This window comes from Notolabrus celidotus, chromosome 11 (assembly GCF_009762535.1).
Source record: "Notolabrus celidotus isolate fNotCel1 chromosome 11, fNotCel1.pri, whole genome shotgun sequence".
NCBI classification, from domain to species: Eukaryota; Metazoa; Chordata; class Actinopteri; order Labriformes; family Labridae; genus Notolabrus; species Notolabrus celidotus.
The window spans coordinates 18,728,258-18,747,249 of record NC_048282.1 but is presented as its reverse complement, the minus strand read 5'-3'; the positions used below and the strand labels follow the sequence as shown (position 1 = coordinate 18,747,249).

Genomic DNA, 18,992 nt, shown 5'->3' with positions numbered 1-18,992 from the left:
ATTTAGACTGGGAGTTTGGGGGGCGTAGGGTTGGCAAGCAAAAAAGGAGAGATGTAATGGAAAGCGACAGAGCGGAGGAAGCAGAAGAAGGAGGGGCAGAGATTAAACCAAATACAAACTGACAGAGGGATGAAGAGATGTGGAGTGACAAGAAGAGACGACCGGGAGGATGGAATACAGAGACAGACACAGACCGAGTCAGACACAGGAGAAGGGCTGCAGAGAATTAAAACTGTGGACCATGGCAATGCAGCCACTAATTGAAGAGGAGCTTCACAGCCCGCTTCTTGCGGTCCACTTCCTTTACACCAAGAAGCCACTCAAACAAACGTCTGGTGTCACGTCCGAGCGCCGCAATTGCTCTTTCTCTCTTTCTTCCAGGATAGCTTTAGAGAGACTTTTAAAACCACACAGTCACAGTGTTATTGAGAAGCTCAGTGCCTCAGAGACAGCTTAACAAAGCTGTCAAAAAATTAATCCCCTTGGGCGGGCATGCTTGCAAACACACAGATACAAACACGTGAGCCTGGGGCTACAGAAAACGCTGCCTGATGTTCATAGTGCTTCGTCTTGTCCTCCTCTCTTTTTCTGTCTCTTTTTTCTCTTCTATCTCCACACCCCCCACCCTTCTCACGCTCTCAGGCTGAGTCTGTGAGTCACAGGGTGTTGGAGTGAATACTAAGGAGGGTGGCTGACACCTCCAATACCTCGTTGCACAGCAGCTTCATTGCACACATTTAAGCCCTTTGTGTGTAAACAGTGGCAGAATGAGGGGCCACAAACACCCACACAAGCAGATTGTTAGTTTGGGTAAAATCCACTGGTTTGAGATGCCAGTACTATGAAACATATGGTCACTATTTGCAAAGGTGCACAAGAATCCCATTAAACAGCCACTTCCAAGATCTAACACCTGCAACTGTAGAATGAAAACAAAGTAGGCGTGCACACAAAATAGTGACCATTCTTATGTGGCACAGAAGCTTTCAGGACAAACAGACAGATTAGAAGAGGAATTCAAGCCTCCTTGGATGAAAAACACACACACACACACACACACACACACACACACACACACACACACACACACACACACACACACACACACACACACACACACACACACACACTGTTTGCAGGAAATGGACCGAACTCTGACAATACTAGTTTTTGAAAATGGGACACTAGCAGGTGGAACAATACTTATCATCAATACTTTTCTGCGTTCAGGACCTTCTGCAAGCATCTGTGTGTGTGTGTGTGTGTGTGTGTGTGTGTGTGTGTGTGTGTGTGTGTGTGTGTGTGTGTGTGTGTGTGTGTGTGTGTGTGTGTGTATGTGTATGTGTATGTGTCAGCAAAAAAGAGCTGAGATAGGGTTTCCTCATTAGTTGTGTTGGTATCAATAATTCAGAGCCGGCCCTTGTTGGCGTTCAATGGGCCGAGTGCTAATGTGCTGTCGGGCCAACGGGGGCCCAGGGCCCAGCGCCACATTAATGGATGTCATGATGAGAGGGTGAAATCGGAGCATGGAGATCCTGTATCATCCAAAGGTAAGAATGGAGAGGGAGGACGGGACAGAGGAGAGGAGAGGAGAAGACAGGGACTTGGTTAGGGTCGTTGGGGGGGAGAGAGATGATAGTAATGGACAGGTAAGTGATCAGAGAAGGGAAGAAAGAGGGGAGGAAACAAGGTTATTAGGGTCTATTGGGTTGCCTTGGCTACGGATCAATCATCCCTGAATATGATGTGCTGACCTCTAACACCTCTGGATGGGTGGTGATCATGAGACACATGTTAAGTGGTCACTAGGGACACATTTTGAATGAATAATAATCAGATGTAATTTCATTATTCCATCCACTTGAGTTGTTAGAAGTACTTCTCTCTCAATCCAATCAAAGTTGATGGGGTAAACAGAATTAATAGAAGTGCTTTACTTTGCAGGTATGTACTTTGCAAACAAGTTGTTTGGAAAATGTCTATGAACCAGGTAATTTCTTGCTGATTATATCAAAATGAGAATTGTCTTTATTGTCTATATTTCAGTTTATGTATGTTGAAGTGTTGGATCAAGATTTTCTAGTTTTGACGTTCAGTCAATCCGCTGCTTTCTTTTCAAAGAACACTGTTGCTTAAGCAGCTATTTAATAACCGACTGATTGATGGTTTGATGTCTTTATGTGAGCATGTTAAAAAGTGGATAAATGACTAAAAAGAAAAGAACAATATGAAATAACCCTAAACTTTGATTGAACTGTAACACTCAACATCAAACTAACATGTTTGAAAAGAGCAGTAGAAGTTTACATTTATTTATTTCCAACACGTATTTTACTGTCTGTGTACTTTTGAACAACTAAAACCATGTATTTACCCTGTGTCAGTATTAAGTTAGAAATTACATTTCTTAAAAATCATTCTTTTTCTCAACTTTTACACTTTGTTTTAGAAATTGAAAGAATTTAAGGGTTCAGTGTGTAGTATTTACGGGCATTTAGCAGAACTATAATCATATGTTTAAATTAGTGTATATATATATATATATGTGTGTGTGTGTGTGTGTGTGTGTATAAAAAATTGATTTGTTTTGTTACTTAGAATGACTTCTTTATGTCAGCGAAGCCACCATCTTGCACTGCCATGTTTCTACAGTAGTACAGAAAAAACAAACGAACAGCCTATGAGTTATTGTATTAATGAGTGGTCACATGAAATGCAAGACAAAGAAAGTGGTTGCTGTTGTACACAAAATAATGTGTATGGATAGATGCTTTTGTTGGTCAAAACTTGACATCACAGGAGCGTCTTGTTCTCTAAGGCAACGGTCGCCTCACAGGAGAGATGAGCCAGGGAGTGTCTCAGTCCAGAATCTGACCACCAGGTATTCCAACTTCAACACACTGTACCTTTGAGTCAGAATTTTACAAACCTTTTAATGCAATTTTTTTATATATTTTTTTTATTTTTTTCCTGGGACACCAGATTGAATCTACCTAGGCCTACTCTGGCTCATTACACATAATGGTAAAACAAAAACAGATCATTAGATGAAATAAAAACTTCTTGATCAGCTTATTAATATAAAGGAAAGGCAAAATTAGGCAAAGAGAAAGATTTAAAATTGGTCAAGTGTTTGCTGTTTGTGCTGACAAGTGTGTCTGTGTTTGTGTTGTGTTCCATCTAAATGGCAGTAAACATCCATTGGCCCTGGGTACCAAACAAAATACAAGACAAATTGTAATAAAAAAAGGTCACTTGCAAGGTTTCATGGCAACATAGTCCCTGGGTTATATTAAAAGGATGATTGCTTTTACTTTGTTTTGCACCTCAGAGCCTGAGTATTAGAAAGGCGAGGTATGAGGGATTCAAGGTATCAAGATACACGTAAACACACAAACTTCTCATTACTGCTTGTGAGACCATCATATTGACTCACAATCAGACATGTTGGTACCACATGTCTACACACACAACCTCTAACTTTACTGTAACTTTAGACTTTACTTACTTCTCGGAATCAGAATCTTCTTTTATATGAAGAAAATTTTCCCACAGAGTGATAAAAACGCACATATAAAGTCACTCAAACACCAAAGCACACACAAACACAGAGTGGGAGAGGGAACTCAGTAATCCTGACACTTTTGCTGAGACCTGCTGGTGATTGATTGTTAATCTCTGCTGTCCTCTGCTGGTGTAAACCTATCATCACAGACATAATTCACTGCAAACAGACACTGGGAATGTGTTGGAGTATTCCTGCTTTTGCTATCCTGGTGCAAGACAGCAGTCTGGAGGACTTCCAAAATGAAAACGATGCCTTGTAAACCGAGAAGCTTATATGTTCCCAGAGCTGTGTCACACAGGGTTAAATATGGGGACTAAACACACATGAGGCACAACTGGTACAGTATCCATGATGTGTCAGAAGTATGTTACTCATGCAGAAAATCATATTTACGACAAACGTATCAAAGCGACTAAGGCCTTGTCATTACTGTACCTGTTTGTATCCGCAGAATGGTGAATTAGGGAAAGTGCAGCTGGTCAAATGTAAAAGATATGTCAAGCCTGAGGGAGATAGCATCAAACTCCTCCATTCATAAAATGCTATGATCTGTCTTCTTTAGTGTTTTCTGCAGGGTAAAAACCCAGTAAATCTACACTGACTAAAATCCAAACAGACCATAATTCATTTCTCCCCACAGCAGCTGAAAAGCAGTGTCAAAATGCGACTTCTGTTAATCATAAATTCTCGTCATATTTCATGAGCCGGGGCCTGCAGACGCTGTGACTTTCCAGGGATGTGAATTTGCGGGGGTTCTTTTGTCTTCTTTTGAGGTTTTACGTTATGCAAAACTTATGGATTTTTTTGTTGATACAGAGTTCACACCTGGGTCATATATCATGCTTCAGGTGTCTGCTGGCAATGTAGTGGTGAATTTAGAGGCTGTCTATGAATGTCAGAGGTGAAAGGACCAAGAAAATACAAGGCGGCGGCATACTTGAGGCCCCCGCCCCAAAATGCAAAGAATTCACTAAAACCACCAGGTAATAAATCAGAGCTTAATAAGCTATGAAATCGTAGGTAAATGAAGTTTGTCATGGCACACCCTCTATCAAATGACTTCATAAGAGTTACAGTGAATAGAGCATGTAAACTAAGTCAGCTCTGTGTGAATGAAAGGACCTCTACATTCTCCTTGAACTGGCCCGAGCCTGTGAGTCTGACAGTTCAGCATATCAGTTCGCAACTGTGAGGGATAATCATCTCACTAAATTTAGACTATTGATTAGGTGTGGATATGTGCAGGAAATGCAGCCAGTCGTACAACACTGTACATTCTTTTTTCACCTCTGAAATACTGTCTTAAATAAAGACACAAGTGTTTTGATTGTATGTGACTAAATTATAACTGTTGTAAGCTTTTGGTGTTTTGAAACCCTGTCTATGACATACTTATGAGATTGAGAAACAAAGAATGGGAGATGTGATGTGTTGCTTCAGATAACTTCCAGCTTAAGTGCACACCATACTTTGTAAAAAGCACTGAATATATTATCCACTTTAAACAGGTCAGCATGGTAAAAAGCATTGTTAATGAAGGGAAAATACTGTGGCAAAAGTGTAACAGAGAGAGTGAGGAATCATTTTCTCAAGAAGAGGGAAAACATGCCCCAAATTTCCAGGGTATTATATAACTGCTTTTCATAAATAAAGATAAGACTCCTGTTAGACACTTATTCTTTTTCTTCATGTCACAACAATAATCCCCCCTCGCATGTCTTATTTTCTTCGAGACTTGACTTAAGATGGGCTCAGTCTTTCATTTATGTGTATAACTGCAACACCAGGCATTAAACTGATGGAGTGAATATTTGCCAGCATCTGTTTGAGTCATTTTTCAACCAAAAAGACAAAATCAACATTTTAGTAGTTTGCAGCCTTTCAAGGAAAGAATTGCTTTTTTCTTTGATTTCGCACATGCACTGTATAACACATGGACAATTCCCTGAGATGTCACTCATTGGTTTCTGACTAGAGGTTATGAGGCCTTACAATGGCAAAGACCACATTAGAAGTGCTGACTCTAAATAGCATCTGACACATTGCTATTTTGCAGCACTCCCACAGCAAAGTCCCGCCATCACTACAGCTGTGTACTCACACACATAGCACCCAAAACAACTTAATATTAGTGTCCCAGTGTGTAATATCACATGCACTTACACATTGTGCTGTTTCGCCCTGCCGGCTCCGACGTTACACACCACCGCCATCTTCACCTCATTCAACCTCCGAGGGACGATCAGAGGCCGGACAACTTTGCCCCATCATAACGCCTTTGTGTTTGAGTGTTACACATTGCAGATGAGGCGTAACACGGGCGTTAATATCTCGCCTTGGAATGACAATATGGAAGCGCAATTTGTAACTTTTTTCAACCTCAGCACAGGGACGAGGAGTTGAGGCGGGCTTTTAGTTTCCTGGCAAGCAGCTTCGAAACATCCATCTCTCTGTCAACTCCGACACTCCCCTAATGATGCATATTCAAATATGACTCTTTGCCTTGGTGAATAAATAACAAAGAAAATGTTGCCTAATTTTGCTGTAAAATTGATATGCAAAACATGGTGCCGAATGAGGATTGTTTAACTATTGCAGAGAGCCTCAAGTGGACACTCAAGGAACTGCAATTCCGCATTGACTTCGTTTTCAGCATTATGTGTTTTGGACAGTAGTGGACAAAGTACACAACTTCATTACTTATGTCAAAGTATAGATATTCCATGTCAAATATTACTCCAATACAAATGAGAGTTGCTCTGTCAGATTATTACCTGAGTTAAAGTACTGAAGTACTTCCTTTCAAAAATACTTAAGTATTCAAAGTACTTTTTATAATATCTCAAAACGTTGTATTTTCACAATGCATAAGTGCAGTCAAGAATACATCGGAGCAAATTCTGTTACATTATGTTTATCTAGAACAAATGTTCTGTAGCTCAACACGCTTTCTCAGGTTGGACAGTGAATTTTTGTTTGTTTGTGCAGAGTTGGAAACAGGGAGAACATTTCAAATGATATGTATCATTCTTCATTTTAAAAACCTCTAACACGGGCTGAAGATATGGCAATGGGTGCTCATGTGGAGAATTATAGCCATCATTACCACCTCTAAATGAACTGCCCGATCTGAGTGACATCTGCTCTGTGTTTGCTCCACGTTCAACCGTGGAGACGCACAATATACAGGTACGACGAAACCACTGAGACAAACAGAACTACACAAACACGTTTTGCTGTCTTAGGGATCAGATTTCAGAAAAGAGAAGGAATTTCATGAACTGACTTCAAAGCAAAAGATGTGAGTAACTAGAGCACTGATAGAAATGTAGTGGAGTAAAAAGTACAGTAATATTCTTCTGAGTGTAGTGGAGTAAAAGTAATAAGTTCCCCAAAAAAATAATACTCAAGTAAAGTACAGATACTCTAAAAATGTATTTAAGTGCAGCACTCAAGTAAATTTACTTTGTTACTGTCCACCACTGGTTTTGGATAAAGGTTTTACAGGACAGGGAATAAGTAGTGCGTGTGATCTACACTTTAAATTTGAGACATGCTCTAATCCAGTAGTTTACAAACTTTATCTGCAGGGCCCCAGTTATTAGATGAAAATTTAAAAAAAGACACTTTAAGACATCCTTTGTAAACAGATGCGGCTGTCTTTGGAGGTATTTGGAACATTTTCTACAAAAAGTATACCCATTTTTATACTTTTTTTTTTATTATTTTACAAAGGAGTTAATTAAAAGTGGCACTGCAGTATGCAACTTTCAAACTCCTAGCCTGTGGGGGCCCACTGTTTGTTGAATTCAAGCCTTCATAACTTCGTGCCTCTCAGTTTGAGAATCACTGCTCCAATCGAAGCAATAACTGGATTTCAAGAAACAATACATACATCTAAATAAATCATGAAAAAAATTGTTGCAGCTTTAAGTTGTATATCTTAATTTTATATGTTTATTTTTAACTTCAACATGCTTTCTGTTCAAAAAGTTATGTCAATAGATCTTCAGAAGGAGAAAAATAAATAGAGGCTGCAAGTTTTTTGGGATCCATGGATATGTGTGTACACAGGTGGGTGTGCCTGCCCTGCCTACAGAGATGGAGAATGTAGATGTTGACTGTTAACACTCTCACACCTCCATGATATTTTACACCAGCACCAGAAGACAAGATGCCTTTCTTTCCAAACACATTCACATCGCTCTTATTTGCCAAAACTACTTGCAACTCATATTTGTTAAAACTTTGCAGTAATAATATCTGCTTTGCTGTTCTAGCCAGACACAACACTGTACGTTGACACATTCCAAGTCATTATTATGCAACGCTTCATGCACTCTGAAGACAGCAGTTTGAAGTAATTATCTCTGCCTTAGATCATAGTCTATTTCTGAAGCTTAGACATTCCTCAGCTGAGAGTGATGTGGCAGATGATCTCCGTGGAGGTCAAGGGTCAGCTACATCGCTGCTACAGACTGTAGTCTTCCTCACACACTTAAGAGACGTACATCATATATATTGTACTTTGTTCATATATAAAAGTATGAATACTGCATGCATTCGATTGAAAAAGTGTTACTCAGCCCTGCAAAAACACACATACACACTAAAGATCAGATCAGCTTCCCTCAAATGTGCAGGGTGAAGTCTGGGTGTGAGAACAGCAGGAGACAGGTGGGGCTGTCAGGACATTTGTCAGCTTCAAGGAGACACAAATATATTTGAGTCAAGGATGTGGACTCCATATAGATATCAATCGTGTAATCCGAAACAAATTATCAGCTGAAGCAAAAGTAATTTTTGAGTTCATCAAGGCATATTTACAGCACAAAAAAACTCACAATCCTAAGCTTATACACACTAGAGAAAAGAAGAAAAGATGTATCATGTGCTTCCTATGGATGCAGTGATGCACCATTCTAAAAGGAAGCAGATAGATGCAGTAACAGTAGATGGTCAAAAGCTGCTCTCTTACCTGTGCTCCACATTGATTGCACCTCTGGTCCTCCTGCTGCTCTTTCTGAGTGAATCTCCAACACTTTACAGAAACACTGACAAACTACTATTTCCTCTGTGAAATCCTCCTCAGTATAAAACCAGCCAGGTGTAAGAGAAAAAGCCAAAAAGATCTTCAAGTTTTCTCATTCATTTGAAAAGATTCCAAGCAAACAACCCAACCTGACGCCCACAATGGCACTGTAGAGGGCATGTAGAAATAGAGACCACAAACATCGACTCTATCACCTCCCCTCCACCTCTCTACATCCTCTCTCCTCCCTCCCTCTCTTTCACTCTCAGCCCTGTGTGAAAACAAAGCAGAAGTAGGAGATTCCTTCAGCTAATCATGACTGACGTTAATAAGTGAGGGTTAGCTGTATTATAAGACGGAGACGGCAGAGTTAAATGTAGTAGAGGGGAGGATGTGAGAGGAGGAAGAATCAAATGTCAATGAAGGCATGGCACAAATGCTTGATCAAGAGTATATCTTAAACCCCTATGGACATCAGTAAAGGCCGTCTTTGGTGCAACTTCAACACTTTTGGCACAAAACTTGGGAATGTAGGCGGGCAAACTGTAAAACCTTGTACTCATGGTGCTGCAAAAGTAGCAATACACAAGTAAAAATGTAACTTATGGAAAAGTAACACATGCATGCGTAAAATCAGAGGTCCGTGTTATTCTGCACTGTCTGCAGCAAGCAGCCACCCACTGTATAAACCTCTACAGTAACCTGCAAATGCACAGCAAAGCTTCAATTCATTTTCAGTGTATGCCCTCTTGTGTGATAAACTCTTTAAAAAAAAGGTTACGTAGAACGTAGAAAAATGCTTAGAAAGTGCCCTTATACAGAGTAATTTCTCAAAGGACGACCAACCATTAGAGAGTGATACCTGTAATATAAAAATCATCTATTCTTGATCAGGCAAGCTGCATCTCAGCACCCCCTGAAGTTCTCTGCAGGAAGATAAGGTTAGAAGGGGAAAAGAACAGCAGTTTACAGTTGTAAGCACATTTCAGCACCCAGAGGCCCTGAAGGATAGAGTTACAGGGACACACTGCACACCAGGACTGTCCCTGTCTCTCACAGTCATAAACAGGGCGGCTGAGTTTACATCTCAAACCATTAAACTGAACAGTTTGATTTCTGGGCAGTAAAATGAATATTAGGAAACTTTAATAACATATTTAAATGTGTGTTTCAGTATGAAACAACATCTGTAGTTATACACACAAAGCTAATGATGTGGTACAGACTTGTGAGTGCATATTTTTGTTGTAATTCATTTTCTGTTTTATGCTTCGTTGCAAGAATGTAGGGCAATCATTTTTTTAAAAGAGGAGGAATTCATCAACACAATACCATTCCTGAAATGTCCAACAGGGGGAGATAAGTTCCTCTACTTGACCGTTTTTTTATGATGACTAAACTTAACAGTTGATGGTAGTAATTTTTTTTCACTTTATAGAATCTAACCTCATACAAACATAAGATTTGATCATAAGTCAATGATACTTTAATACAGATAAAAGATTTCAGTATAAGTGATGACAAATTAAATCCACAGTCTCTCAAAGTACAGCTTGGGTTAATACGACTTTCAGAGAACTCAGTTGCATAGAGTATGTATGTGGTTAATTTAAAATCAGAGTCTTTAGAGCAGACAAATTCATCTTCATGTTACTTGGTTTTAAAGTTGTTGTGTTTTTTGTGGTGGTGTCATATAAGATATCTGTCAATCGTAAGTGTATTACCCACAAGATCTCAGTCAGCTCAGCCCATTATTTTGGAACCAGGCGAGAACTGACACGAAAGCAAGGATGTCAACCCCTGCAGCTCTATCACGCAGTTAGTTGATTATAATCAAGTCTGGTCCAAACACACTTACGTCAACATTTTTCAGTTATTTTCTTTGCTTTACAGCTATTTATGGATGCAAAACATGAATGTTCCTCTGCCTGTGAACTGTCCCTTTAATAAATGACAGTTTTCTTTTACACGGATTTTTTCACAAATTGTATTAAACTGATTTAATCCTGAAAATGTTAACACCTGAAAAGAAATGAGTAAAAGTAATCAAACGTTCTGACCTCAACACTCATGAAATATAACAGCAGCAGATTTTCCTGAGTATAACCTCAAACTTTTACAACATTGAAGCTTTCAACAAAATAACAAACCCACAAAACAAGCCATGTTTTAAGGATGCTGGTACTATGAAAAAAAACAATCTACTCATGTGTTTGTTAAAGATTAAAAAACCAAAACTAGGGAATTGAATGAAACTCTTCTGCTGATAAAGACCTTGAGATTAAGGTGAAATATCTGGGGTTAGCTTATAACACATTAAAATTACTTAAGATCCAGCGGAGATTTGAGAATTTCTTTCAGGAGTCTGGTGACCTCACATTGCTCCGCCCACCTTACACCTTGATCACAGCCCAATCAGCCAAAACTGAAAACGCCTGGGACAGTTTGCAAGTGTCCAGATAAACAACTACACTCTAAACTAAACTGAACTGAGGTTTTTTTTTGCTGATATAATGGCCAGCATAGATATATTGACGAACAGGTTTTACTCATACGACAAAATGTACAGCCAGGAGTTAAGAGAACAGACTTTTGCAGACTGGCCATTCAGAGAGGAGTGTAACTGCACACCTGAAAAGGTAAGAAGGTGTCTCTTTAATGGCGGAGAGCCTTTAGAGCAACTGTGGAAACGTAAAATGCTTTAAATAAGTTGTCTTTTGTGGTTATATTTTGCTCCTTAGTGCTCTTAAAATGAAAAACACAGCTTATCTTATAATAACCACACCGATTCATGGCTATGGCTGATGTTAAAAATGATAGGAATCCCCAATCCTTGTTTACACAACTATTATACCACAGCCTTAAATCCAAGGATGTGACAGCTTTGTGATGTATGCCTAAGCAGGTGCCAGATTCAGTTTCATAGCATCAGGTGACTAGTGCACAAACTCTTTGCCCACCCTACTCATGTCATGATGGATGAGCTGCTGACAACTCACTGGATGATGCCATGTTACGAGCTCTTAACCCTTCCACCCCGACTCCAAAAGGAGATCCTCTTCTGGTTTCATTCTCACACACTAATCATCACACAGTCATGGAATCACTGAGTTATCATCTGATATAATTTCTTAAACTACTGCCTTGTTTTCATTTTCTCTCGTCTAAATAGAAGACATAACAGTAACTTTGTCTGTTTTATTTGTCTCTGCAGATGGCCAGGGCTGGGTTTGTCCACTGCCCCAGTGAGAACGAGCCTGATGTCGCCTGCTGTTTCTTCTGTTTGATTGAGCTGGAGGGCTGGGAGCCAGACGACGACCCCTGGTAAGAGTAACATGTCACCTTACCTGAATTTACCTTTATTTAGAGGGAAATAAAGACAGTTATGCATGTTGGGTAAAAAAGCTTCAAGGCTCATTCTGTATTTACTCTGAGTTAGTTTTAGAATGTTTTGAATAAAGTACATCATCATCAAGGTTGAAAAAACAGAAAAACAGTGAAGTGAATTTAAAAGAGAGGATGTTTCTTCTTTTTAATCAGTTGGTTTGATGCCACATGTAAACCTTTTTTATTGTTGAATGCAGAAGTAGAACTTGGTGCTAATGATTTTTGACACAAAACAAGTAGAAAAGACACTTCATTATATCAGGTGTAAAACTGAAACACACTGAGCTATATGTCATTATAGCATAGGCGTTTCTAGCCCATTTTTGGTGGTGCTGAAGCAACCCTAAATTTAATCCCCGCACCCCTAAAATTTGAGAGATTTTTTTTTTCTGCTGTATGTTCTTTTTTAACAAACTAGAAAAGTTTCAAAACCATACAGTACTTGGTTGAAACGTAATATTTTAACAACAAAAATACAGTAGCTCCACCACCACCAAGATCGGGAAGAACTCGGTAAGAAAACAAACAGAGAATAGTGGCACGCAAAACTTCTCAAATTATATAAAACAGACAAGAAGGAAAAAGGCAGAGAGCAACATTGAAAAAGTCAATTTCTGTTAATGTGTTTTACATGGTGTGCATTGCATTTCAAATGAAAGTCCAAAAAATAACTCCAATGTCAATTTTTGGTACTCACTATAGGGGGCTGGTTTACTCCAGAAACATACATACTGTTTATGTATATGTTGAGGAGCTGCTGTATCAAAATTAGTTGTCTTTCCCCAGAAATTAGGGTTACCATATGTTTCTTTTATGATTCCAATCCATTCCTCTTTTGCTGTGGCTCAGGATTTAAATAAACTTTATCAGATTAGATGGTTTAGTCACAGACTTTCCCAAAAAGTGTTTTCTTTCACAATTGTTGGAATGAAATTGCATTAAAATGTACAAAACAGTGAAATTTATCTTGCCCGGCCGGACAGCTCTCTGGGTGCTCAGCACCCCTAATCATCCGATCCTAGAAATGCCCCTGCATTATAGCACAAAGAATCCCTACAAATTGAGCAAACACATATAAAAAGTAACAACAACCACAAATAGCTGAAATCCAAATCACAGACACTAAACTGCATCTGAAGATTTACAAAATGGTTAAACAACTTGTTAGCTACCTTCTAGCTGTAGCTAATATTAACCCAAAATATGACAAACAAAGGAGCTTACTCACAGAATATATTCAGGCTAATTCAAACAGTCCTCTTCTTCACCATCCTGGCTGTGTCCTCCACTACACGAGCGTCCTTGTGGTTTTATAAAGCAGTCTGTGAAATATAAAATCAAAACAAACTTTCCTACATGTCCACTGAAGCACAATCAGTTACTTCTGGAATCAACCTAGCATTAGACCCACCACTTGTGATGAAAAGTAATTAAAACCATGAACATCTAAAACATAATCATTGATATCAAACAGCATCTCCTGGTTTACAAATAAATTAAACAACTCCTGCTAGCTTCAGCTATTGTTAGCCCTCTTCCTAACTGTCTTCCTCTGCTTACTTGTTATCCTCCATGCTTGGCATCACACTGTCCTCCACTACAGAAGCGTCTTCATGATTTTAATTAGCGGTCCCTGAATTGTTGCCACCGCCATCATCAACTTTCCCTTGGTGACAGCATAGAGGCTGCCCAAGAGATGATTAGCATAATATTGTTTTTCACTCAGGCTTTTGGTTTGATGGTGTTCTTTTCTGAATGAGGATGTTTGTGTCTCATTTTCTCTGCTCAGGTCTGAACATGTAAAGCGTTCCCCTAACTGTGGATTCTTGACTTTGAGGAAGGACTTCACAGAGCTGAGTGTGGCTGATTTCTACCACGTGGAAAAGGAGAGGCTTAAAGTCTACCTTGTAAGGTCCCTTTCTGTACCTATTATGTGCAATGGAACAAGGTATTTTATTAAAAACACTTCTGCAATGGTTTTACTCAGTAATTTATTTTTTTTTCCAGAGAAAAGTTTGTCATAAGGAGATGGCATGTTTGCGGGAAAACATAGACCACACACTTGAGAGCCTCCAATCTCAATTGGACTCCATATGAGTAGATTCAGCTTCCTGTCTGTAAATTGTCATTTTGTATTCTAACTCTTCTTAAATGTGTAAACTTGAAACATTAATAAAGTTGTGTTTTTTGTTACACTTAGTGTGTAGTTCTGTCTTTAACCACAAGGTGGTGCCTTTGTCTTAAGGCAGCAGCTTCCCCTCCTCAAAATCTCAGTCTGTGGCCTCACACTCAAACTCTTCACAAAGGCAATCTGAAATGAAAGCACACATTGAGCAGGATTACAATGTGTGCTATATTCCCTCTTTTTAAACCAAATACTTGCCATTTTCCTGAACGTGCCACCATCTCTACCACCCCTTTTCAAAACTTGACCCTGGACAGATGGCCTGAAGCCCCTCCTTTTCAATACCAACTGTTGCCCCAGTAACATCTGTTACATATGGACAGTGCACACAGAAAGGGCTCACCAGGACACTCGCTTAACCCTATGAGGAGGATAGATATTTAGGAAACACTGAAGGAGACTGCAGAAGACAATAGAGATTGTGGTTAAGGTGTTCATATAGTTATTACTCAGAAAGCTGTCACAGTAATGCTTCACTGCTCTTTTTAGCATTTTAGGAAGCAAGAGTTCAACACTAATATCTGCCAAAATAAAGTCTTAAGATTTTTGAATTTCGCTTATTGGTTCTCAGTGTCTGGCTGAGTTTGATGGGAGGCTTGGCTGTATGGAGTGCAGGATTAAAACCTGCTAGCCCTTCTCCAGCCTTCCTCTGTTGTGGATTAATGTCTAATGTAACACTCTGGACACTGAGCCCAGATCAGCTGCTTAATTCTCCTTTATCCGCTCGCTGCAGAACAAATTGAAGGGAGAATATTTTGGGCCAAAAAAAAGTTAAATACGCAAAAGTGATGTAACATTTCCAATGAAACTACTATGCTTCATCATTCTCAGTGACTTTTCTTATACTCTTGGATAGATGCTCCTGTAAGATATGACCTCAGACATTCACACTCCGTCATCATGGCCAAAAATCTTCATTGTAGCAACTTGAAGCTGTCTCTTTATGGAAAGAATTATCCATGAAAATGCATCAGATACAATTCCCATATCAGTCAATGGTGAGAAATGGGATTTAATGTTTAGTTAGGTTAAGTGGTGTGGTATTTGCATAAGTGCACAGATTATAAGGAGAGTGTTTACAGTAATTGCTAATGTAAGTCTAATCAGGTTTTTAGCCTCATGCATGTCAATCCACTTATTTATGTGTGCTCCAGAAAATGAACAAAGAGCAGCATTGACTGAGTGGCACAGATGTGATAGATGGGCTTATCTGTGGGAACTGTGTGAAACTGATAATTTGATTAGATCATAACTGAGGAGGGGGCTTCATATGTTTTTTTTTTCCCATCCCACTTTGATGCCCTTATTAATATATAAATCCACTGAAATGTATTTAAAATAAGTCATTAAGCTAATAGGAATTGTACAGCTACACATGGATATATCTGATCTTATTAATACACAGCAACAAAGGCATCCTCTGCAGATTCCTAATTAATTTGTATTAGCTAAACAAACTAAACAGACTAATGTAGCAGATGGACAAACGGACAGATGTTACCAACAGAAAGTTTACAACCTGAGCTTTCCATCAGGCCCCATCTGTTGCTCTTGCGCCCGGTACCTCCCTCTTACCCTCCTCCAATGTTTCTCCTCACTCCTCATCAGCATCTATCAGCAGACCCTGATGCACCATACAGGGACTGCACTGGCTTTAAATTAATGGCATCAGCGTTTAACCTCCCGCCTGACCTGTTTCAACTGTTAATAAACAAAGCCTAAATGAGCCCCATGTCACATCTGAGTGCCAAACTGACATACTTGTCCATGCAATGCTTTGCTTTTTAGACTGAAAAGTACTCATATGAGTAGGAAGGAAAGACCTCAGCAACAAACTTCATGAGGTTTGATGCTTTTTGCAATCTTTAAATGAAACCCTGCATAAGAGGGATGCCATGCCTGATCCTGGCACTCCATAGTGTCAACTGTGATTCAACTCAAATGAAACAGCCATACTTAATATTTTTACAGATTCTACCACCCAAATACAAACAAATTGGCAAAATTAGAAGTATAATTGTTAGAATATAGCATACTAATAAGGGTAAATGTGTGTGAAGGCTGGCATGTGTATAAGAGATTTAGACTGCACAGTGACACCGAACTAAAGCCACATAATGTGTCTATATCACGCTGAATTTACAAGCAGATTACCAGAGCAAAGGGACATTCTTCCTTGCATTATAATAAGGGGGGAAAAATCTAGTCTTCCTTTTCACTTTTTCTACCCCCACGTCACTGGCAGCGGGGCATGCCGGCTGATACCACAGCCCTCCTACCTTTGGCTGTTTTTTTTGTGCCCTCTTCCAAAGGGACCTCCATCTGTCCCTACACTCAGCCCCATTGTGGTGTCCCAAAGCCCAGCAACTTCCACAATGCAGTGGGCGTGCAGCAGTGTGGGAGGGTAAGGGGGGTGCAGGGTAAACACGACAGCATCCAGATCCCATTAGAAGCTCTTTAACTCCTACACCCTAATACTCTCAGACTCTGGGAGGAGAAGGCCCACCCCTTATCAGCATGCACAATGTCACCTTTTACACCCAATCCCTGAGGTAATGAGTCTGTGAGCTGCCCTCTTTCCTCCCCTAACTTCTATATCTCCTTCTTTCTTCTGTCTTGCATCAGTAGAACAAACTGTTATGTCATTATACCAGAACAAGGGTCAGTTGGTTTGGACATTTCTCAAAACATTTTTTTAATTTCTTGATGATGAAGATGATGATAAAAATTCACTCATGTAGCTTTATCTCACCAAAATCATTTTATTTGTGTGTCAAAATGAAGTTTCTTTGTTGATAAAGCCATTACCATCAAAACCACAATGTGCTTTAATATTTTGTAAACCAAAGGGGTATAAAATCTCATAAGCTGACTATGTGCTGTTGTATATCAAAGTGAAAACTCTTGAATGCTGATAAAGTTTCAGGTTTCACTTTCCCTTTTGTAAAGCAAAAGACAAACCAACTTTTTCTTAGAGAAGGCCAAATCAAAACATGTCACCCCATGGCAATTTAAAAATATCCAGTATACTTTTTAGCTTAAATTTGCATATAACATGAAATAACAATTCAATTTTCCAGTGATGTCGAAAAAAAATGTCTTTAAAAATCACAGTGAAAACAAAAAGTAGGCAAAAAAGCATTGTTAAAGAGCTGAAAATCACCGGACAACTTGTCTTATATCAATTTTCTGGCACCTTACTATTTATTCATCAACTAAGCAGGCATTCAAATGGTTCTTTGTATAGTGATGTCTGTGCAGATCGGACATTTGATGATTTAAAGAGTAGTTGAATCCCACCTTAGTTTCAACAGTGATTAAACTGAGGAAAAACAACCTGATCACAAAATCACACACAGTAAATAATTTTCACACTACATAAAACTGGGCAGATTAATTTGCTTAAATGTCCTAAAGCATTTGCAAATGGTAGCAGAGAATATTTTTTCACATAATCCAACTGCCAGAGAGTTGTTCCAGAGCAACTGACAAAAACTGTAACATGTTTCTACTTCTACTAAAATTTTCACAGGAGTAACAGTTGTGTTTTGGTTGTGGAAGTAATTTCATTCATGTCTCACTAATGTTCACCTTCTAAATGTCTAGACTGATGCAATGTGGTAATAAAACCAAGGCCATGAAGAGCTAAAGTTTTATAAATTTATATTTAATCACTTCCACCATGTTGACCATGACCAGACCAATCATCATTATTCAAATTCTCCCTTTCTCCATTCCCTGCAACTTCTCACAGCTCCTGTCATTGTTTCCTTCTTTCTTTTCCCACATCGCTCTCTCCATCCATCTCTTCTGTCCTCTCCTCTTTCTTCCACCAGCTGCTCCTCTAAGTCACGGCCGTCTCTTTTTTCAGGGTGCTCCACCTCTCAACCTGGGCGCTCATATATCCCCTATGCTCCCCACAGAGGAGGCGTGAGTGTGTGTGTTTCTACATGTGTGTGCATGCGCTCTGTGGCCTGAAAGCAGGGGGTGGGGGGATCACTGTGTTGGCCCCAGCTTAGAGGCTGAGGGATTACCGGCACACAGACACTGATTAAAGCCTTCCAGCCTCCTATGGCCCCATTAATACAATCTTAATCACAATGCTTTATCCCTCTATCTCGCTCCTATGGATCAGGACCTTTTCATTTTAGTGGGAGCCACTCTTGTTTGGCCAGTGGATTAAGTGTGCAGCCCACAGAAACTCGGATATATGCACAAGACAGCAAGCTGACTCTTTAGCTATGGTTGTCTTCAAAAATAAATCAAATTCAGGATTTTTATTATTTTATGTCACTACGGTCCATTTAATCTATGTGTAACATAACTAAAGATTGAAAATCAGAAATATCGCAAAAAGTTGCATACATTTTCCATGTGTTGATGTCTGACATGACCTTTCCCTCCCAGGGGATTGGGCCACAGGTCGCGTTCTGTAGCCTGTCGCCTCGGCCGAGATGGCTTTGGAGAGCATGTGACCCTTTCAAATTAAAAGACCCTTGATTCCTCATCATGGAAGGGAACCACTTGATACACTCAGTCTGAATCTTTGTTTGCCTCTTGTATTGTAAAGTTAGGTTGTTGTTATTTTACCTTTCCAGTAGGGAGCCTTTTTTTAAACCCCTTTTTTCCTCTCTTCGTTTTTTGAATAGACGTGACACATGTTTTTCTTTGCACGTCTGAATCGTGAATGTACACAATATGTCAAAACTACACAGTATTTTATGAAATTGAGTACTTTTTTGAACTGACTATTTTTAAATTAAATTCAGACCTGAACTAACTTTGGACCGAACACATGGAGTTGCACAGAATCTGAAACT

The 18,992-nt window shown here is 39.4% G+C and overlaps 2 protein-coding genes across 4 annotated transcripts in view; one reads left to right on the top strand and one right to left on the bottom strand.

Annotated features, from left to right (window-relative positions):
* The window catches only part of znf385a (zinc finger protein 385A), a 75,456-nt gene extending 69,325 nt beyond the window's left edge, over positions 1-6,131 (bottom strand). For both annotated transcript variants that reach the window (XM_034694903.1, XM_034694902.1), the window contains exon 1: positions 5,732-6,131. The gene's annotated coding sequence lies outside the window, so the exon portion shown is untranslated. The remainder of the gene's footprint in view (positions 1-5,731) is intronic.
* A 4,867-nt stretch (positions 6,132-10,998) lies between these two features.
* Positions 10,999-14,180, top strand: birc5b (baculoviral IAP repeat containing 5b). 2 transcript variants are annotated; one of them, XM_034695927.1, is made up of 4 exons: positions 10,999-11,239; positions 11,815-11,924; positions 13,777-13,894; positions 13,975-14,092. In XM_034695927.1, exons 1-4 carry the CDS (start codon positions 11,114-11,116, stop codon positions 13,975-13,977), a joined length of 357 nt encoding a protein of 118 aa, XP_034551818.1. In that variant the 5' UTR covers positions 10,999-11,113; the 3' UTR covers positions 13,978-14,092. The 2 variants fall into 2 exon arrangements, with proteins under 2 accessions (XP_034551818.1, XP_034551817.1); XM_034695926.1 differs by having other exon boundaries at positions 11,002-11,239; positions 13,995-14,180.
* Positions 14,181-18,992: the final 4,812 nt, after the last annotated feature.

What these genes read in the sequence shown, in the direction of transcription:
- birc5b (XM_034695926.1), top strand. Translation starts at nt 11,114, where the DNA reads ATGGCCAGCATAGATATATTGACGAACAGGTTTTACTCATACGACAAA. An exon ending in GAGCCAGACGACGACCCCTG is followed by an intron (nt 11,925 to 13,776) that starts GTAAGAGTAACA and finishes TTCTCTGCTCAG; the next exon opens with GTCTGAACATGTAAAGCGTT. An exon ending in AGAGGCTTAAAGTCTACCTT is followed by an intron (nt 13,895 to 13,994) that starts GTAAGGTCCCTT and finishes TTTTTTTTCCAG; the next exon opens with AGAAAAGTTTGTCATAAGGA.